At 40.0% G+C, this 17,891-nt stretch overlaps 1 protein-coding gene across 50 annotated transcripts in view; it reads left to right on the top strand.

Annotated features, from left to right (window-relative positions):
• Positions 1-17,891, top strand: part of MAGI1 (membrane associated guanylate kinase, WW and PDZ domain containing 1) — a 486,027-nt gene that overhangs the window by 366,031 nt on the left and 102,105 nt on the right. For 16 of the 50 annotated variants that reach the window (XM_034440634.2, XM_034440615.3, XM_034440635.2 and 13 more), the window contains 3 exons: positions 2,205-2,415; positions 5,826-5,908; positions 11,778-11,813. In XM_034440634.2, the coding sequence (XP_034296525.1) occupies positions 2,205-2,415; positions 5,826-5,908; positions 11,778-11,813 (330 nt within the window). Of the gene's footprint in view, positions 1-2,204; positions 2,416-5,825; positions 5,909-11,774; positions 11,814-17,891 lie in introns of all 50 variants that reach the window. The other 34 variants (XM_034440625.2, XM_034440614.3, XM_034440626.2 and 31 more) reach the window with 5 other exon arrangements.

Genomic DNA, 17,891 nt, shown 5'->3' on the forward strand with positions numbered 1-17,891 from the left:
CTCTGCTAGCAAAAATGGAGCCCGGGGGGAGGGGAGGCAGAGCCCCCCGGACTCCATTTTTACTGGCAGAGGGCTGCAGAAGGCTGTTCAGGCTGAAAACGGAACACAGGGAGCCCCCCCCCCACAAGCTCCATTTTCACTGGCAGAGGGCTATTAAAACAAACTAAAAACAAGCATGCAAGAAGGGACAAGAAAGGAGAAAGGGAAAGAGGAAAGACAAAGAGGAAAGAAGGAAAGAGGGGAAGAGAGCAAGGAAGGAAAAAAAGGAAAGAGGGGAAGGAAGAAGAAAGGAGAGGGAAGAGGGAAGGAAAAAGAAGAGAAGGAAGGAAGGAAGGAGATTATAATGAGAGTGAGGGGAGGGTCTCAAGGATGTCCTGCCTTAGCACTTGGCCACCACAGGTGCCCCCGACACGAGTCCCGTGTCACGCCCACTATGGCCACACCTATCACTGGCCCTCCGAAGTCAAACACAACCCTGATGTGGCCCTCAATGAAAGGGCCGAGTTTGACACCCCTGCTCTAGATTGTGCTGAGGGTAATGAAAAGATACATATTTTCATCGATAGATACCGCATTAAGCATTTAGTACATGATTGTAACTATCCACAGTGTGGCCAGTAATAATTTCTTGCAGAATTGAATTCCACAGTCTGATGTGATGAATTACTCAGTTGTATCCATCCGAAATATCCCCATTTCTCAGTAATTTTGGATGACTCTGATTTTTAGTATTATGACTTCTCCATGTCGTATAAGTAGTCCTCAACTTATAACCATTTGTTTAGTGACAGTTTGAAATTACAACAACACTGAAAATAAGTGACTTATGATCGGTCTTCAAACTTACAACCATTGCAGCATCCCCATGATCAAAATTTGGGCATTAGGCAACTGGCATGTCCTGGGGTCATGTGATCACAATTTGTAACCTTCCCAGCTAGTCTTTGGCAAGCAAAGTCAATGGGGGAAGCCAAATTCACTGCATGATTCACTTAACAACTGCAATGATTCATTTAATAACCGTAGCAAAAAATATGGTAAAATGGGTCAAAATTCAGCGAATAATTGCCTTGCTTAGCAACGGACATTTTGGGCTCTATTGTGGTCCTGAGTCAAGGATTATCTGTACTTACTTTTATACACTTTACTTTCTCTGAGGTTTTTTTTCCTAAAGTTTCAGAAATCCCATCAGAAATATTATACTTAGGACACTTAGAGCAACTATTGATCATTTTAGTTCCATTCTATTTTTTATATCTTTTCCAGGCTACAATGTTATACTTTTTCTGCTTTCTAGTAATTGTTCTTTTATTTATTTTTTCAGCCATTTAGAAGCATGTATCAATTTCTTATTTATTTGCTATGCTAAGTCAGAGTCCGTGAACATGTATTTAAAGTTTTGGAATTTTGGGGGTTTGTGTGTGTTTATCTCAGTATGGATTTTTATATTGAAATTGTCTTTGTTATTTTAAGACTCATTTTCCAATTTTTAAAGATCTTTGTAAAATGTGTGTATTACTGTCCATAAATAATGTACATCCCTCTTAGCTATTTGCTTGTTAATACCAGATCATTGATAATAATTTGATTCTAAAAATAGAAAAGAAACTGATCTGTCCCTCATTCAGTCCAGTGTGATCTTGAGCCCATTGAAAGGGTTTAAAACTCTGTATCATTACATGACAATATCAGACACACTCTGAATTAGTGAGTGGAGAGTCTAAACCAGGGGTGTCAAACTCACGTCGTCATGGTGGCGTCATGTGACATATTGGGACTTTTTTCTCCTTCATTAAACCAGGCATGGGTGTGGCCAGCACGTGACGCATCTGGCGCACGGGCTGGGAGCCCTGGTCTAAACCAAGTAGGGAGGGAAACAAAAAAAGGGGCTTTACAAATAATGACCCACAGTGGTGCAGTGGTTAAAGTGCAGTACTGCAGGCTACTTCTGCTGATCACAGGCTGCCAGCAGTTTGGCAGATCGAATCTCACCAGACTCAAGGTTGACTCAGCCTCCCATTTACCGTTCCAAGGTGGATAAATTGAGGGCCCAGATTGTTGGGGGCAATATGCTGACTCTGTAACCACTTAGAGAGGGCTGTAAAGCATTGTGAGGCGGTATATAAGTCTAAGTGCTATTGCTATTCCAAGTAATAATCTCTTTTATTTATTTTTTTATAATTTTGTGTGATGTTCTTCTACAGCAGACTCCGGTGAACAAGACGAGCACAATATACACAGTCTAAGAGATGCAGCTCTCCCATCTCTGAATAGTAGCATCACCACTGTTCCCACCACGGAACCATCTGAGAAGCTCCCCCAATACCTACCTCCTTGTGCAGAGGAAAACTTGGGTCCTCTGCCTGAAAACTGGGAGATGGCTTATACAGAGAATGGAGAAGTCTACTTTATAGAGTAAAGTGTATTTTCATTTCTTTTTTAACCTTTAGGTTCCATAAACCTCTTTGGGTTTTGTCTGTGGAGATTATCAGTCATTAAGGTCATGGTTGTCCCAAAGGTGCTTTTTCAAGAGACAACGGGACTTTCTGGCTTCTTTGCTAAAGAGCTGAAGAAACTTCTTGGATGAGAAGCGAAACGTCTTCAAAGAAAAACCACAGAGTCTAGTTGCCTCATGAAAAAGCACATTTGGTACTCTCTGGGTTTTCTGAATATGGAGAGGAGTTCTGGAGAAGGATTGAAAGTTCATTCATTTCTGAAGACAGAAACTGTGTACTTTTATCTGGTTTAACTTCGTAAAATCTTAGTCTTGTAAGAGGTCCCCATCTCAAGCTCTGAAGTTATAATAATCAGAATAGAGCTTGAAGGGACCTTGGAGGTCTTCTAGTCCAACCCCCTGCCCATACCAGTGATGGCTAACCTTTTTGCCATCGCGTGCCAAAAACGGGGGAGGGAACGCGGGGAGTGGTGTTGCGTGCGCTCGTGCCCACACACATAATTCAATGCCCCCCATGCCCCCCCATGTGCATGTGTATGCACACACCCCACACCCCGTTTTGGGCCTAGCAGGCCTGCCTGAAGCCTCCAGAGTGCAAAAACGGCCTTCCCCACCCCATCCCCCCGGAAGCCGGAAACTGCCCATTTTCTGACTTCCGGTTGGCCCAGTAAGCTCGTTTTTCACTCTCCCCAGGTTCCAGAAGCTTTCCTGGAGACTGGGGAGGGCAAAAACGGCCTCCCCCACCCCGCCGGAGGCCCTCCATAGGCCAAAAAGGTGCTCCCAGAGTCTCCACGTGAGCCCTGTACTTACCTGGCATCCAAAACGGGCCGTGCGGAGACTCCTGGGAGGGGAGACGTGGGCAGGGCCAGCCGAAAATCACATGCGCGCTGGAGTGAGCTAGGACAACGGTTCGCGTGCCCAAAGATATGGCTCCGTGTGCCACCTGTGGCACGCATGCCATAGGTTCGCCATCACAGCCCTATACCATTTCAGGCAGGTAGTTGTCCAGACTTTTCTTAAAAACCTCCAATGATGAAGGACCCACAACTTTTGAAGGCAAGCTGTTCACTGTTAGGAAACTTCTCAATTCCAGGTTGCTTCTCTCCTTGATTAGTTTCCATACATTGTTTCTTGTCTTGCCTCCTGGTGTTGACCCCACTCTTCTTTGTGGCAGCCCCTCAAATACTGGAATACTGTCAACCCTAGGCCCTCTTTTTTTAGACTAGCCATAGCCAATTCCTGCAACTGTTCCTCATATGTTTTAGTTTCCAGGCCTTTAATGATCTTAGTTGCTGGTATGCTTGTTTTTTGAGAGAAGATTATATAAGGAAAGAGAATAAAAAAGGAACAATTTGACAATGTCGTGGATGAAGTGATGGGGCATTTAGTGAAAGGCATTTAGATGGGGCCAGGCTGATCTTCCATGCTAACAGATCTTCTATTGATACATGCATTGTAATTAGTCTAGTAGCCCTTGCTCTCCTGAGTAAGAACCATAGTGTGCTACTTTCCAACTTTGAAGGCCACTCCCAGATGGAATAATGTACTTTCTGTTACAGGCAATATAAACTAAGCTTGTGATTATGACTAAGGCAAGATTGTTTCTTCCTTGCATGATAATGATGCTCCTTGGGCATTTGGAAGTGCAACCTCCAAGTAGCCTAGGCCTCATGGCTGAGTGATTCCTCCAGACCATGTGTTTCTCAGTTTAGCAGTTTCAGGGGGTAGGCACAGTGGTGGGTTCCAACCGGCTTTACTACCGGTTCTCTTCTGCACGCACTTCGCTCCGCGCAAGCGCATTAGGTATCTGCCCAGCTGAGGTGCGGCAATCCACTCTGCCACACCTATCAGCTGGGCTAAAAAAGAAGAAATAAAGGTAGGAATAACGTGGAGGCGGGCAGGAGGGCCCAGCTCCTGGACAAAGAGAACTGGTTCGGTGACGTCACATCGTCACCACTACCGGCTCGGCCGAACCGGGAGGAACCCACCACTGGGTAGGCATAAAAGCCTGTGGATCTTTTATTCAGCAATTAATCCTAGGGTATCAATTCATAAATACATTGTACTGAATCCAGTAGGTTTTGTTTCAAGCAAATGCACATAGAGCTGTTCATGTAGTGACATTTTTTCATGTAATGATGATGCTAAACATTTCATTGCATAGCACTCTGGCTGCTGATAGAATAAATTAGAAGCTACATTCTTACTGTATGGTAAGTTATTAAAACATTCAGCAGTAGCTGCCTTACAGTCTTCACAATTAGTCATCTTTATTTTCTATAATAAACAAATTATAGAATGATAAACAACAACAAAAAACCACCTTCATTTTTATTTATGCAATACTTAACCCAGAATTTGCGTTGTTCTGCCTCCATAAATATATCCCTCACCTTCAGTTTGGAAAAGGATATTCAAATATTTTACAATATGCCTTTATGATTTTGAGGTATAAATTGTTTTGTACCTTGGCAAACCCAGTGTTTTCCATTGTTGTTAATTTGCTTTGCTTTCTGGACTTCTATGGCTTCGTTTACCAACTGGTGATTAATTGCCCAGAAATGCACAAAAGAATTGAATGGATGGATTCTTCTTGCATTGCAAGGGTGGGTAATGTAGTGTGTGAAATGGTGACCTTCCACTCCAGCTTTCACATCGCTAGTAATGGATAGCCGGGATGTGAATAGTCTCCTTTGAAAGCAGAACTGTTATTTAATAGTAAGTCTTCAAAGGAACATGTATATTCTCCTTCACATAATGTCACAGGAGGATTAGATCACTTTGATGATTAGATCATTCTTTTGAGATTTGTGGAAGGAACCATGGTATTCTGTTTCAACAATATAGAATTTCTGTGTTTTCCTATTTATTTGTGGATACAGGCAAATGCATTGTGGCTCTTTGAATGAAGAATGTGAATAATCATAGGGCTCAGCTGGGTTGTAGACACACCAAGAATTAAAATGGCATCTTTTTTAAAAGTCATAGGAAACTACAATAGTGATTGGAATTGGGAATAAAGAAGAGGGATTGCATACAGCTCACAATCCAATCATGCAGCCCCAAAAAACAGAATAACAGAATAACAAATCAGTAGGGACCTTAGACATCTTCTAGTCCAACCCCCTGCTCAAGCAAGAAACCCTATATCATTTCAGAAAAATGGTTGTCCAATCTCTTCATAAAAACCTCCAGTGATGAACACCCATGACTTCTTGGGCCAAGCCATTCCACTGATAAATTGTTCCAACCGTCAAGAAGTTTATCCTTAGTTCTAGGTTGGTTCCCTCCGTATGCTGAAAATAAAAATTATGTTGATGTGTTATTTTTATGAAACTCATTTTTCTTTTTTTCTTTTTTTAATTTGTAGTCATAATACTAAAACAACGTCTTGGCTAGACCCAAGGTGCCTGAACAAACAGCAAAAGCCTCTAGAAGAATGTGAAGATGATGGTAAGACAATCAGTGCTTAAATAACATTTGGGAAGTCTACCTTTTCTTGTTTTGAAGGTCAGTCGTTTACAATTCAGGCTTGACTCTCTGGCTGTAATCAAATTTTTAGTTGTTTAACAAGTCATCATGCATTAATGACAAGCAATCTAAGAATCGCATGTTGGTCTGTAATCATCTTTAGCAATTGGCTGCCCTCAAGAAGTCTTGGGACAAGAGAGTCCCTAGAATAATCCCAGCATGGCCTGTAGTCTTAACACAACTGCAATGTACAAATTTGAGTGGGCAATGCTTTTGTAGCTAGTGAAAACCCCCTTTTTAAAAAAATGGCTGGTAGGCGTTCAAGAATTTCAGAAGGACCATTGGTGACATAATGATGTAACAGAAGGAGCACAGGTGGGATTTTTAGTGTTCTCCTCACTGCCATTTTAATTTTGTTCTGTTTACTACACAGTTTCAGCAGTATGATCATATGGCAAGACTTAGAAGCGTCTGGGGAGCTCCATATATATGATCCATGTCCTTGATCTTTATCCAAAGAAATATTCCACCAGTTCAGTAAAGCTCAGATGTGGGTCGAGGCAAAGGGAGTGAGACAAACATGCATCCGTAGCAGCTGCACACAAAGGTCTTTGGTTGGGTGTGTCTGTATAGGAAACATTTTTTTTTTATGGAAGTGGAGAAAGAATATTCACATTTTGTAGGAATTATGAAGCCATACACCCAGCAAACACCCACCCTGGAAAAATGCAAACTAAAACAATTTTGAAAGCAATAAAGATAAAACCACTGCAATAGTAGTAATAAAACAATTGGTACAAGTCATCCTTCACTTACGACCAATTGCTTAGCGAACATTCAAAGTTACGACAGACCTCTCCCCCAAAAGCTGCTTATGATCCAATTTCAAACTTATGTTCCCATTTTCTTCCTCAAAGTCACATCATCATTTGGGGGAGGGGGTGCTTGGCAGCTGACTTAGCTTTACAGCTGTTTGCAGCCTCCCACAGTCATATGACTGCAATCTTCAAAGGATATATATATATTTTTGCCATTTCAGGCATTTCTTTCCAGTTTCAGGCAAAAAAAAAAAAAAGCCATGCCCATTGGGAAAAATGGATTTGGTTCATGATCACAGAATTTGCTTAACAACAACCACAAAAATCTGATCCAGTTACATGGTGACCCTCTTAATGACCGCAGGGACTTATGACTGTAATTCTGGGGTCAATTACAGTCATAAGTCAAGGACTAATTGTTCATAAATGAAAGGAAACAATAACAAAATAAGTAGTGCACATTTTAACATTAGTAAAAATGTTAAGGAAAACCAGATTATCATCTTTAAAAGAGCACAACACACACACCCAATGACCCTCTAGTGTTTGATGAATAAGGCCTTGTACCAAAATAACCATGCATTTAATGGCCACCAACCTCATCTCATCTCATTAGTTGGAACGTCTAATTATGGTTACAGGGTCTTGGCAAGAAAATAACGAAGATGGTCAAAATTATTTTAGGATTAAAGGATAAAACTAGATTTCCAAGCTAGTAGTGTTTTAGTTATTATCATCATTGGTCCTCTTACATTTTTTTCTTTTAACTACTGGAATCACAATTATAGTAGGTATAGTTTCAAAATCACTCTGGGTAAAACAAGACTAGATGTTAGAGTTATGAAATCATGTATTTTATTACCATATTCATTTGGAGCCAAAGTCCCTTTATTAACTTTATTGAAGGCAAATGTGTATCTGTTTCTTTTTTTCTGCAGTAATATATTTTGCAGTATACATTCTCTATATTTTTGCAATGTTATATTGGCAAAGATTTATTTTTGACTGTTTCTGAAACACTGAAGGAAGGAAACAACTGTCCACTTTAAGAAACCAAACTTCTTTAATTTGTTAGTCATGCATTGAGAATAGGAGAAAAAGAAAGGAAAATGTATAAAAGCATAACTTTTTTTTTGCAGGCAGAATATATATCATTTGAAAACATTTCAAAAAAGGCTAAACCTAATTCATTTAAAATGAAGCATTTTCAAAATTCTCTTTTGAACATGCAAATATAGGCTAATTCTACACACATAAAGGTTGCAGAAATATTTGCTAATGTAACACTGTGATGGATTCTCTATGGCTCAAAAGATTTTGTTAGACTATAGAATTAGGAATGATAGATAGGAATGATAGATAGGACAGACAGAAATTCAAGCAATAAATTAGAGAGAGGTTAACATCATTGATGATGTTAGAAAGCTAAACGCCACATCCCTCTTTAAACATAAATTTAATTGACATATGAAAAACCAAAGATTTATATATCTATATTTCAGAAATAATAAACTTCTGCTTTGAAAAATAGCATGGTTTTTTTTTCGTTCAAATATATCTTGATTTGAGAATAAGACTGCAGGGGTAGACAAAAACTTTTTGGCAGACAATCACACTAAAAGCACATCAACCATTTGAAAAGTGAGTGGATTCAGAAAAACACTTGCCAGGTTCCATTTTGATTTAACTCTTTGGAGAGAATGTTCTTCCTGTCTTTTAAAACAAGTTTTATCATGCTTATTTTCAAACTCAAGAAAATATACTGGTTACGTGACATGGCTTCTGTGTATGAACACATAGAGTGATGGTTTATGATATCCATCCCTGTCTTGATGTTCTTCAAAGACATGTAAGTCCTCAAGTTACAATCATTCATTTAGTGACCCTTTGAAGTTACAGCAGCGCTGAAAAAAGTGACTTGCAACCTTTTTTCATTCTTACGATCTTGCAGCATCCATGTGGTCCCATGATCAAAATTCAGATGCTTGGCAATTGACATGAGGCAATTTAATGAGGGTTGCCAGCCAGCTTCCAACAAAAAAAGTCAATGGGGAAAACCAGTTTCACTTGACAATCACGTTACTAACTTAACGACTGAAGTGACTCACTTAACAACTGTGGCAAGAAAGGTTGTAAAATGGGCATGATTGGCTTAACAACTGCCTTGCTTAGCAATGGAAATTTTGGGCTCGATTGTGGCTGTAAGTGGAGGACTATCTATACAGGTAGTCAATTCAGGTTGCTAAGAAAGACATTTGTTAAGTGAGTTTTGCTCTATTTTGCGACCTTTCTCGCCACAGTTGTTAAGTGAATCATTGCAGTTGTTAAGTTAGTAACTGGGTTGTTAAAGTGAATCTGGCTTCCCCCTTGACTTGGCTTGTCAGAAGGTTGCAAAAGTGATCACATGACCCCAGGGCACTACAACCGTCATAAATATGAATCAATTGCCAAGCATCCGAATTTTGATCATATGACCATGGGGGTGGTGGTGGTGCTGCAACGGTTGTAAGTGTGAAAAATGGTCATAAGTCCCTTTTTTCAGTGCTGTCACTAATCAAATTGTCGTAAGTCGAGGACTACCTGTACATCAGACCCAAATTCATGGAAAACTCCGTAAGTATGGCATTTATTTATTTATTTATTTAAAACATTTATAGAGCCCCCCCGTCTTATACTGAATTCTGGGGAGCTCCCAATCAGCAGTTGTAACAACTTCTATAATAAACATAATATATAAATATATCAAAACCACAAGTGCTTGAAGTTCTGAGACATAATGTTTAAGGAATTGGGTGGTCTTTAACTCAGGAAGCTTTACACTGTTTACATAGTTAGACCTGTTGGCAAATTGAGTCCTGTATAATCAGTATCCAGCCATCCAGACGTACCTGAATGATAATTATAGCATTCCTCACTGTTGACCATACGAGCAGGGATTGGTTGGCATATTTGAACTTGAGTATTGCACAACCCTGAGCAGATCCATTATTTTGCTTTAACTCCAAAATGGCTCTAAATACCTATGGAGATTCTCAAATTGTCCAGTTCATAGTTTTCTCAAAGATGCTTATCAAAAGGCAATTTGGCTTTCTTGGGTTTTTTCCTTCAAAATATTTTGTTTCTCATCCAAGAAGTTTCTTCAGTCCAGTTGCCAATTCAAAAGTACCTTTGGTTCAATAGACTAGAGTAGAGTAGAGTAGAGTAGAGTAGAGTAGAGTAGAGTAGAGTAGAGTAGAGTAGAGTAGAATAGAATAGAATAGAATAGAATAGAATAGAATAGAATAGAATAGAATAGAATAGAATAGAATAGAATTTTATTGGCCAAGTGTGATTAGACACACAAGGAATTTGTCTTGGTGCATGGTTCAAATGGCTTTGTAAATGTTTCCCGTTCCTGCTACCAATAAAATTGCCTTGTATTGATTCCAGTTTCTTGTACATTAAAAGTGGTGTCTGCTACCTGAATCGTAGTATGCTTCATCTGAAATTGAGAAAACTTTATTATACTTATTAGAAAAAAAAACAATAATTCAAAACAATACTGTTTGCACTGTGACTGATAGGAGATTATTTAGTTATAAATTAATCTACCTTGAAACATTATTTTATTTTGGTGTTTTGATGCTGAGAAGCCTTGTGTTTGGTACCTCTTTTTAGAAGACATGACAGATGTGCTCAAATGAATCCATGCCTGTCCTATAATTTGCTTGCAAGTTTTATCATTTCTCATTTGCTGATTACAGTTTTGTTTCTTAATAAAAAACAACACACACTCTCATTCATGCCATCATTTACAGAAAAAAATTCTACGCTTTAGTGGTATTTTTAAATAGAATACGTTCTTTGCAAGTACTTTCACATGAAAGTGTTTCTTAGAATAGAATAAAAGACATTTGCTTTGAAATTCATTCAATTAGTCCATTTTGAAGCGACGTACTTTGGCTAAAAATACAGTCCTAAGATGACACCAACTAGCAAGCATGCATTATACGATGTGTCAACTCATTCCAATGAAGTTGAAACAGGAATTGTAATTAATCATTCCCATTAATGGTTTTATTTAACAGGAAGTTAAAATTGGTCAAAGTTTTTTTTTAATTTTAATTATTCTGGAATGAAAGTACAGGTAGTCCTCAATTTATGACCACAATTGAGCCCAAAATTTCTATTGCTAAGTGAGAGATTTGTTGAGTGAGTTTTGCCTTTTTTGCCACCTTTCTTACCACAGTTGTTTAGTGAGTCACAGCAGTTGAACAAGTTAGTAACCCGGTTGCTAAGTGAATCTGGCTTTGAATTGACCTTGCTTGTGAGACAGTCGCAAAATGGGATCACGTGACCTTGGGGACACAGCAACGGTTATAAATATGAACCAGTTGCCAAGCATCTGAATTTTGATCACATGGGGATGCTACAAAGATCATAAGTGTGAAAAATGGTCATAAGTCGGGAGTTTTTCAGCACCGTTGTAACTTTGAACGGTCACTAAATGAACTGTTGTAAGTTGAGGACTACTTGTAATAGTTTATCAAACCAGATTTGGACACAGCTGAATTGCATCTAGTATGAGACTTTGGTTCCTTGCACAGAGAAGAGCTCTGATTTGGATATTTTCACAAATTGTCACAAAACAACATGCAGAAAACCACTTAAGCCTTTCCGCCATTCCCAGAAATGAATGGACATTCCAAACATACAAGAATTCGCCATGCCCAACGCCCTCGATCAGTACAGTTCGTTTGTAATCCTTGAACGTTCTTGATTGTCCTGCAAGTTGTCTTTTCTACCCTTTGTGGGATTGAAGAGGAGATCCATGCATTTTTTAAACTCTTGCAGTGCCAAATGTATCTTTAGCACGGTTGCCAAGAGTGACATGCTTTCCAGTCACCAGAGTGTTGTGGCATGGGTATGGGCTAAGTTGGTATGAAACTTGGTGTTGGTTCTGCTGTATACTGGAAGGAATTTCTTGCTTGCTGCTGGTGTCTGAATGTTTCTTTTAATTTTTTTTCTATCTCACTGCTCTTCCTTTGGAGAAGAAGGGGTACACACGGAAGAACTGGACAGTGAACTAGGTAAATCATCCATCTCTCATTTTTTTTTTTTTTTGCTCCATTGGTTGGACTGCACTATTAACCACTTAACATCTTTTTTTCTTTGTATCACTTTTTTCCTTTTTTCTTTTTTCTCTTCTTAATTTCAAGCGATAACAACATGTAGCTTGGCTTCTGCACCACACAACATTTACATAGGAATAACATTTTCAGATCAATGAATGCCCTGTTATTTTGGGATATCTTCTTTCCTTCTTCCCCCATGGCATTATTGTAACTTTTCTGCTTGGATAGATAGATAGATAGATAGATAGATAGATAGATAGATAGATAGATAGATAGATAGATAGAGAGCGCTATAGGGCAGTGATGGCTAACCTTTTTGCCATTGCGTGCCAAAAGCGGGGGGAGTGCAGGCGGGTCGCACGCACATCCATAATTCAATGCCCCCCTGCGCCTGCCCCCTGCACCCCCACTGCTTTTGGCATGCAATGGCATGGTGGGCCCAATAGGCCCATTTTTCGCCCTCCTCAGTGTCCAGAGGCTTTCTTGGAGCCTGGGGAGGGCAAAAACAGCCTTTCCCACTGCCCTGGAAGTCCTCCAGAGGCCGGAAAAGCCCATTTCCTGACTTCCAGTGGGCCCGGAAGGCCCGAAAATCAGCTGGTGCGCTGGAGCTGAGCTAGGGCAATACTCGCGTGCCCACAGATATGGCTCCGCGTGTCACCTGTGGCATGCGTACCATAGGTTCGCCATCACGGCTATAGGGCATTAAAGGACTTTTTCCAAGGGCTGGGTGATAATTCTAATTATTGGCTCCTTCCTGTTTAGTTTTGATGTTAAATGAGGAACTTGAGGTTTGAGTCAAACTTTGTGAAATACTGCAGCATTAGGATTCTGGGTTATATACAAAGACTATGCTATTTTGGTACAAAAAGTTCTTATTTATTTTTTTTCTTATGGGATATATACGATGCCATATGGCTTAAATAGTGCATAAAGTATAAAATGCGCTTGCAAATATCTAGAATTTGAAACTGACATTTGAGATCATCTAAATTACCATCCTAATTCTGGTTGCTGAGTATTTTTAGGCATACTTAGAATAAACATGTAACTGGCATGATGCTACATAACCATGAAACCCTAAAACGATGTGGCTCAATGATTGAATTTTATTCCTTCTGTGGGATTCAAAAAGCATCAGTTACATTTTGAATGGAAGGTGTAATTTACTTGATGCAAGATGAGCTGATTAAACTATGTGTTTCCAGTCCTTCTGGGAAAAATAAGGAAAAAGTTTAGCAAATTAGCCGCAAAAGAAAATTATGTTTGCTAGCTTGCCTTCCAACGTATAAAAATAGTGACATCCCTGCTAATGTACCTATTTCCATTCTGCTCATAGCTCTCTCTTTCTCACAATTACACATGATTGAAGGCTTTTATGCTACAGTGGTACCTCGGTACTTGTCATTAATTGGTTCTAGGAGGCACAGCAAGTACTAAAAATGAGTGCCAAACAAACCATTGACTTGCCACATGACCCTTTGTTTCAGGTGGGAAGGACTTCCAATCTTTCCCTTTTCCTATGTCAGTAATCTTCCCAGCATGGGGGACTTCCTGTCTGCCCTCTGCGGCCAACCCCCTCTTCCTTTTGCAGTGACTTCCCAGCATGGCTGACATCCTATCCATTCTATGTAGCCATCCCGCTTTTCCTATCGCAGTGCGTCAGGTACCAAACATACGAGTATCAGGACAACATTCTCGTGTCAAAATGTGTCAAGTACCAAATTTGATGAGTTTTCAGGCAGTCAAGTACCGAAGTACCACTCTATATGTTTTGCCAAGTGTCATGGCAGTGATCAGCTCTTTTGGATCCAGAGACAATGAGCACACCAATAAATAAAGGGGCTTTAGGCTTTGTTATTAGCACAAGCAGTTATAAAAACATAATTTAAAAAGCATAAAGAGCCGCGGTGATGCAGTTGTTAGAGTGCAGTACTGCAGGCTACTTCTGCTAACTGTTGGCTGCCAGCAGTTTGGCAGATCGAATCTCACCAGGCTCAAGGTTGACTCAGCCTTCCATCCTTCTGTGTTGGGTAAAATGAGGACCCAGACTGTTGGGGGCAATATGCTGATTCTGTAAACTGCTTAGAGAAGGCTGTAAAGCACTGTGAAGCGGTATATAAGTCTAAGTTCTATTGCTATACATACCAAGCAAGATGATGCCCCAATCTCTTACATGCTGTCAGGAACTCTTTAATAACCACAGCAGGTGGTTAACCAATAACCAAGGTGGTCAGTTTCCAGAGTACCTAGTATTAGCTTTTATGCAGAAGCTTCCAATAAACAACAACAACCCAAGATTTCTAATTAAAACCCAGTATCATGATTTCATAGCCATGCTATGGCCAGGAAACTTGCAAGACCTGATCTTGACTGGATGACATATGACTTGAAAGTTTTAGACTTCAGCAGATTTGCAGCTAGCAATAGCAATAGCACTTAGACTTATATACCGCTTCACAGTGTTTTTACAGCCCTCTCTAAGCGGTTTACAGAGTCAGCATAATTGCCCCCAACAATCTGGGTCCTCATTTTACCCACCTCGGAAGGATGGAAGGCTGAGTCAACCTTGAGCCCATGAGACTCGAACTGCAAACTGCTGGCAGTCAGTGATCAGCAGAAGTAGCTTGCAGTACTGCACTCTAACCACTGCACCATCATAGCTATGTGAAGATTCTCCCTCACCCTTCTCCTTTATTCATATATTTTGTTTAGTTAAAATTTAAATAGCAGTATATTTTTTTAAAAAATACATTTTAAGCAAATTATCAATAGCAGCTGCATTGTGCAAAACCAGAGAATATGCATTGCATAGAGCAGTGATGGCTAACCTTTTTGCCGTTGCGTGCCAAAAGCAGGGGGAGAGCGGGGGGATCGTGCGCATGCATGCCCACACCCATAATTCAATTCCCACCCGTGTCCCACCCTCCTGCACATGTGCGCATGCTCCTCCTGCGCTCCCCCCCATTTTTGGCACGTGATGGCACAGTGGGCCCATTTTTCACTCTCCCCAGATTCCAGAGGCTTTCTAGGAGCCTGGGGAGGGCAAAAACAGCCTTCCTCAACATCCCCAGGAGGCCCTCCAGAGGCCGGAAACAGCCCATTTCTCAACTTCCAGTGGACCCGGAAGGCCCGAAAATCAGCTGGCCGGCGGGCACATGTGTGCTGGAATTGAACTCGTGTGCCCTCAGATATGGTTCCACGTGCCACCTGTGGCACCCGTGTCATAGGTTCGCCATCACAGGCATAGAGCTTTGATCTGTTGCACTTGGTTTTAATGGTTGGGCAGCTGTAGGACCTTCAACTTTCATTTATTGAAGAAACTCTTACAGTTCCTCTGGAGAACGTTGAACCCTGAGGTATTATAAAAATAGCACCACATACAAAACCAGAAATAAAAGGAATGGAATAAGAGCTGGGATCTACTTGGCAGAATTGGGTTTGGGTTAGGTAAGCCTCCAGGAGCATCTGGTCACTTTGGATGATCTACTTGATAATTCTTTTAGAGAATTTGGCTCTTATAATTAGTTTTCCTATTCTTAAAGCACTTTATCAAGCAATTTACCTTTATAAGCTGAACACCAAGAGCCAGGTGGACACTTCCTTCAATAGACAAACATTATTATCTGTTTAGATTTCTGCCTTAAGCGTGGAATACAGAAATATTCTGCAAAGAATGTAAGGTCAAGGGGAATGGGAAGTTTCTTAATGTTGATTGTATTTTATTATTATTATTTTGAAAAAAAATGTGTGTGGTCTCTTGTTGTTGTGCTTTCAAGTCTGTCTTGACTCCTAGTGAACTGTCTAGACATGTCCCTACAGTTTTCTTGGCAAGTTCTTGGAAGTGGTTTGCCACTGCTTTCTTCCTGGGACTGAGAGAGAGTGGTCCAAAGTCACCCCACTGGCTTTGTGCCTGAGGCAGGAAGAAAATTCACCGTCCCCGAGTTTATAATCTGCTGCCTTAAATTACCACCCTAAACTGGCTTTTGTGTGTGGTCATAGCAGATGGGAAAATATCTTCTTCCACTCTCCATCCTCACTTCCTAATTAATTAATGGAACCTATTGCACAGTTTGCAGGGCCACACAAGATCTTTTTATTCTTTACAGCCAAGTGGAATATTGGAAATAAATTCTATATAAAGTGAGGGGGATGGGATTCCTGTTTTTGACATAACTTTTCAAAAAGTTAAATAGAAGTGGATCAAAGATTCTTATGGGAAGCAAAACATGATAGAAAAAAAATGGCTTCCAGTGTAGGCTGGATCTAACCAGGGCACCCATATTTAAAAATATCCTATTGATAGGGATTTTGGGCTGGAGAATGACCAAAGCGCATTATACAAATTTTATCCCAAGTTAATTTGTTTCATTAGCTTATGTAAGACTCTTATCCTCAGAGAATCCACATTTGTGTAGGACTTGAGAAAAGGCCAAATATTTTCTCATCACACCTATTGCCAATTAGCCCCACATTTCCTTTTTTCACATCTCAGGAAATCCAAAAACTCTTCAGATAGATGCCATGAAAAACGTGTGGGTGGGATAAATTGGAGGAAACCTGTTTTTTATTTGCAAACAAGGAACATGTGGAGCAAAACTTGTTTAATATTTTTCCTTGATTTGTAGCCAGTTCTGGGTTTGCAATATAAACTTTGAGTAATTAGCCCATGTGTGTTTATAAGGGATTAATTCCTTTTCAGTCTGGAACTGTTTGTGTCCGTATGGCACACTAGTTGGAGCCTGCAGCTAGCACATTGAAAAACACAGAGATTTATGTGCGAATGTCTGATTCTATAAACAGCAAGGTTTTATCTTAATATATACCATAGTACTTACCTGAACTCCGTTACTTTATTCCCCCTCCTTGGTTGCACCCAGGATTGCGCTGTTAACTACTGTGTGATGAATTAAAAAAATATGATCTCTGATCATCTTTGAATACTTATCCTGAGGTTGAGTAAGTTAGGATACATTCCCACCCCCTCCATTTCACACACTAAATGTCAAAAGTGCACCCGCAAACTACAATGATTTGCCAAAATGAAGAAACGAGCAACACGATGGGCTACCGGCTCCACCTGCATCTGTCATCCTGAACTACGTAAAAAAAAAAAAAGAACATAGTTTGACATGCAGTGGCAAAACTTTGGTTTTTGTCATTTGCCTTCCAGTTCTCCCCACATGCACCACTACACAGCTAATAAACTATCTCCTTTTTGGGAGCTTTTTCTAAGCTTTATGCTAATAGTTTTAGTTCAGAGGGAAAGAAAGGCATAGTTTTTCCTTGTATTATAGCATATAACACCAGGAGCCTGGTGGTGCAGTGGACTAAATTACTGTTAAAGTAATATTTAGCTGCCAGCTGCCTGCAATTACTGCGAGTTCAATTCTCACCAGGCTCAAGGTTGACTCAGCCTTCCATCCTTCCGAGGTAGGTAAAATGAGGACCCGGTTTGTGGGGGCAATAAGCTGACTTTGTATAAAATAGAACACCGCTTAGGGGGGACCAAAAAGCCCTATTAAGCAGGTATATAAAAAAGTATGAAAGCTATTGCTTAAAAGCATTGTAAACCGCCCTGAGTCTCCGGAGAAGGGCGGCATATAAATCAAACTAATAAATAATAAATAAATATCAAAATTCCAACATGGCAATTGATTGCTGCTCAGTTACCCATCTGGTCATTGAAAACCAACATACTTAAGAGTCTAGTTCAATTTCCCTTGCATGTCATGTCCTGTTATGTTATGTGTGTCTGTGTGTAGATAGATAGATAAGTAGGTGGAGAGAGAAAGAGATGGTGGAGATGGCGAGAGAGATAGAAATAGAGATAGATTTGTTTGAAAGGCAGGAATTCCTCATGTAATCCTCTTTATGCATTCTCATGTAATATGGGCCTAGAATGTTTCTGGGGTTTCTTTCTTATTGGTGTTAGATTAGAGAAATGTAAATCCTTACGGTACAATATAGATAATCTCTGGTAATTTTAAATAAGATGTGGAAATGAAGCCATTTATTTTTTCATTTTGCCTGCCT

The sequence above is a fragment of the Pantherophis guttatus genome, chromosome 2 (assembly GCF_059756535.1).
Source record: "Pantherophis guttatus breed Tessera chromosome 2, ASM5975653v1, whole genome shotgun sequence".
NCBI lineage: Eukaryota > Metazoa > Chordata > Lepidosauria > Squamata > Colubridae > Pantherophis > Pantherophis guttatus.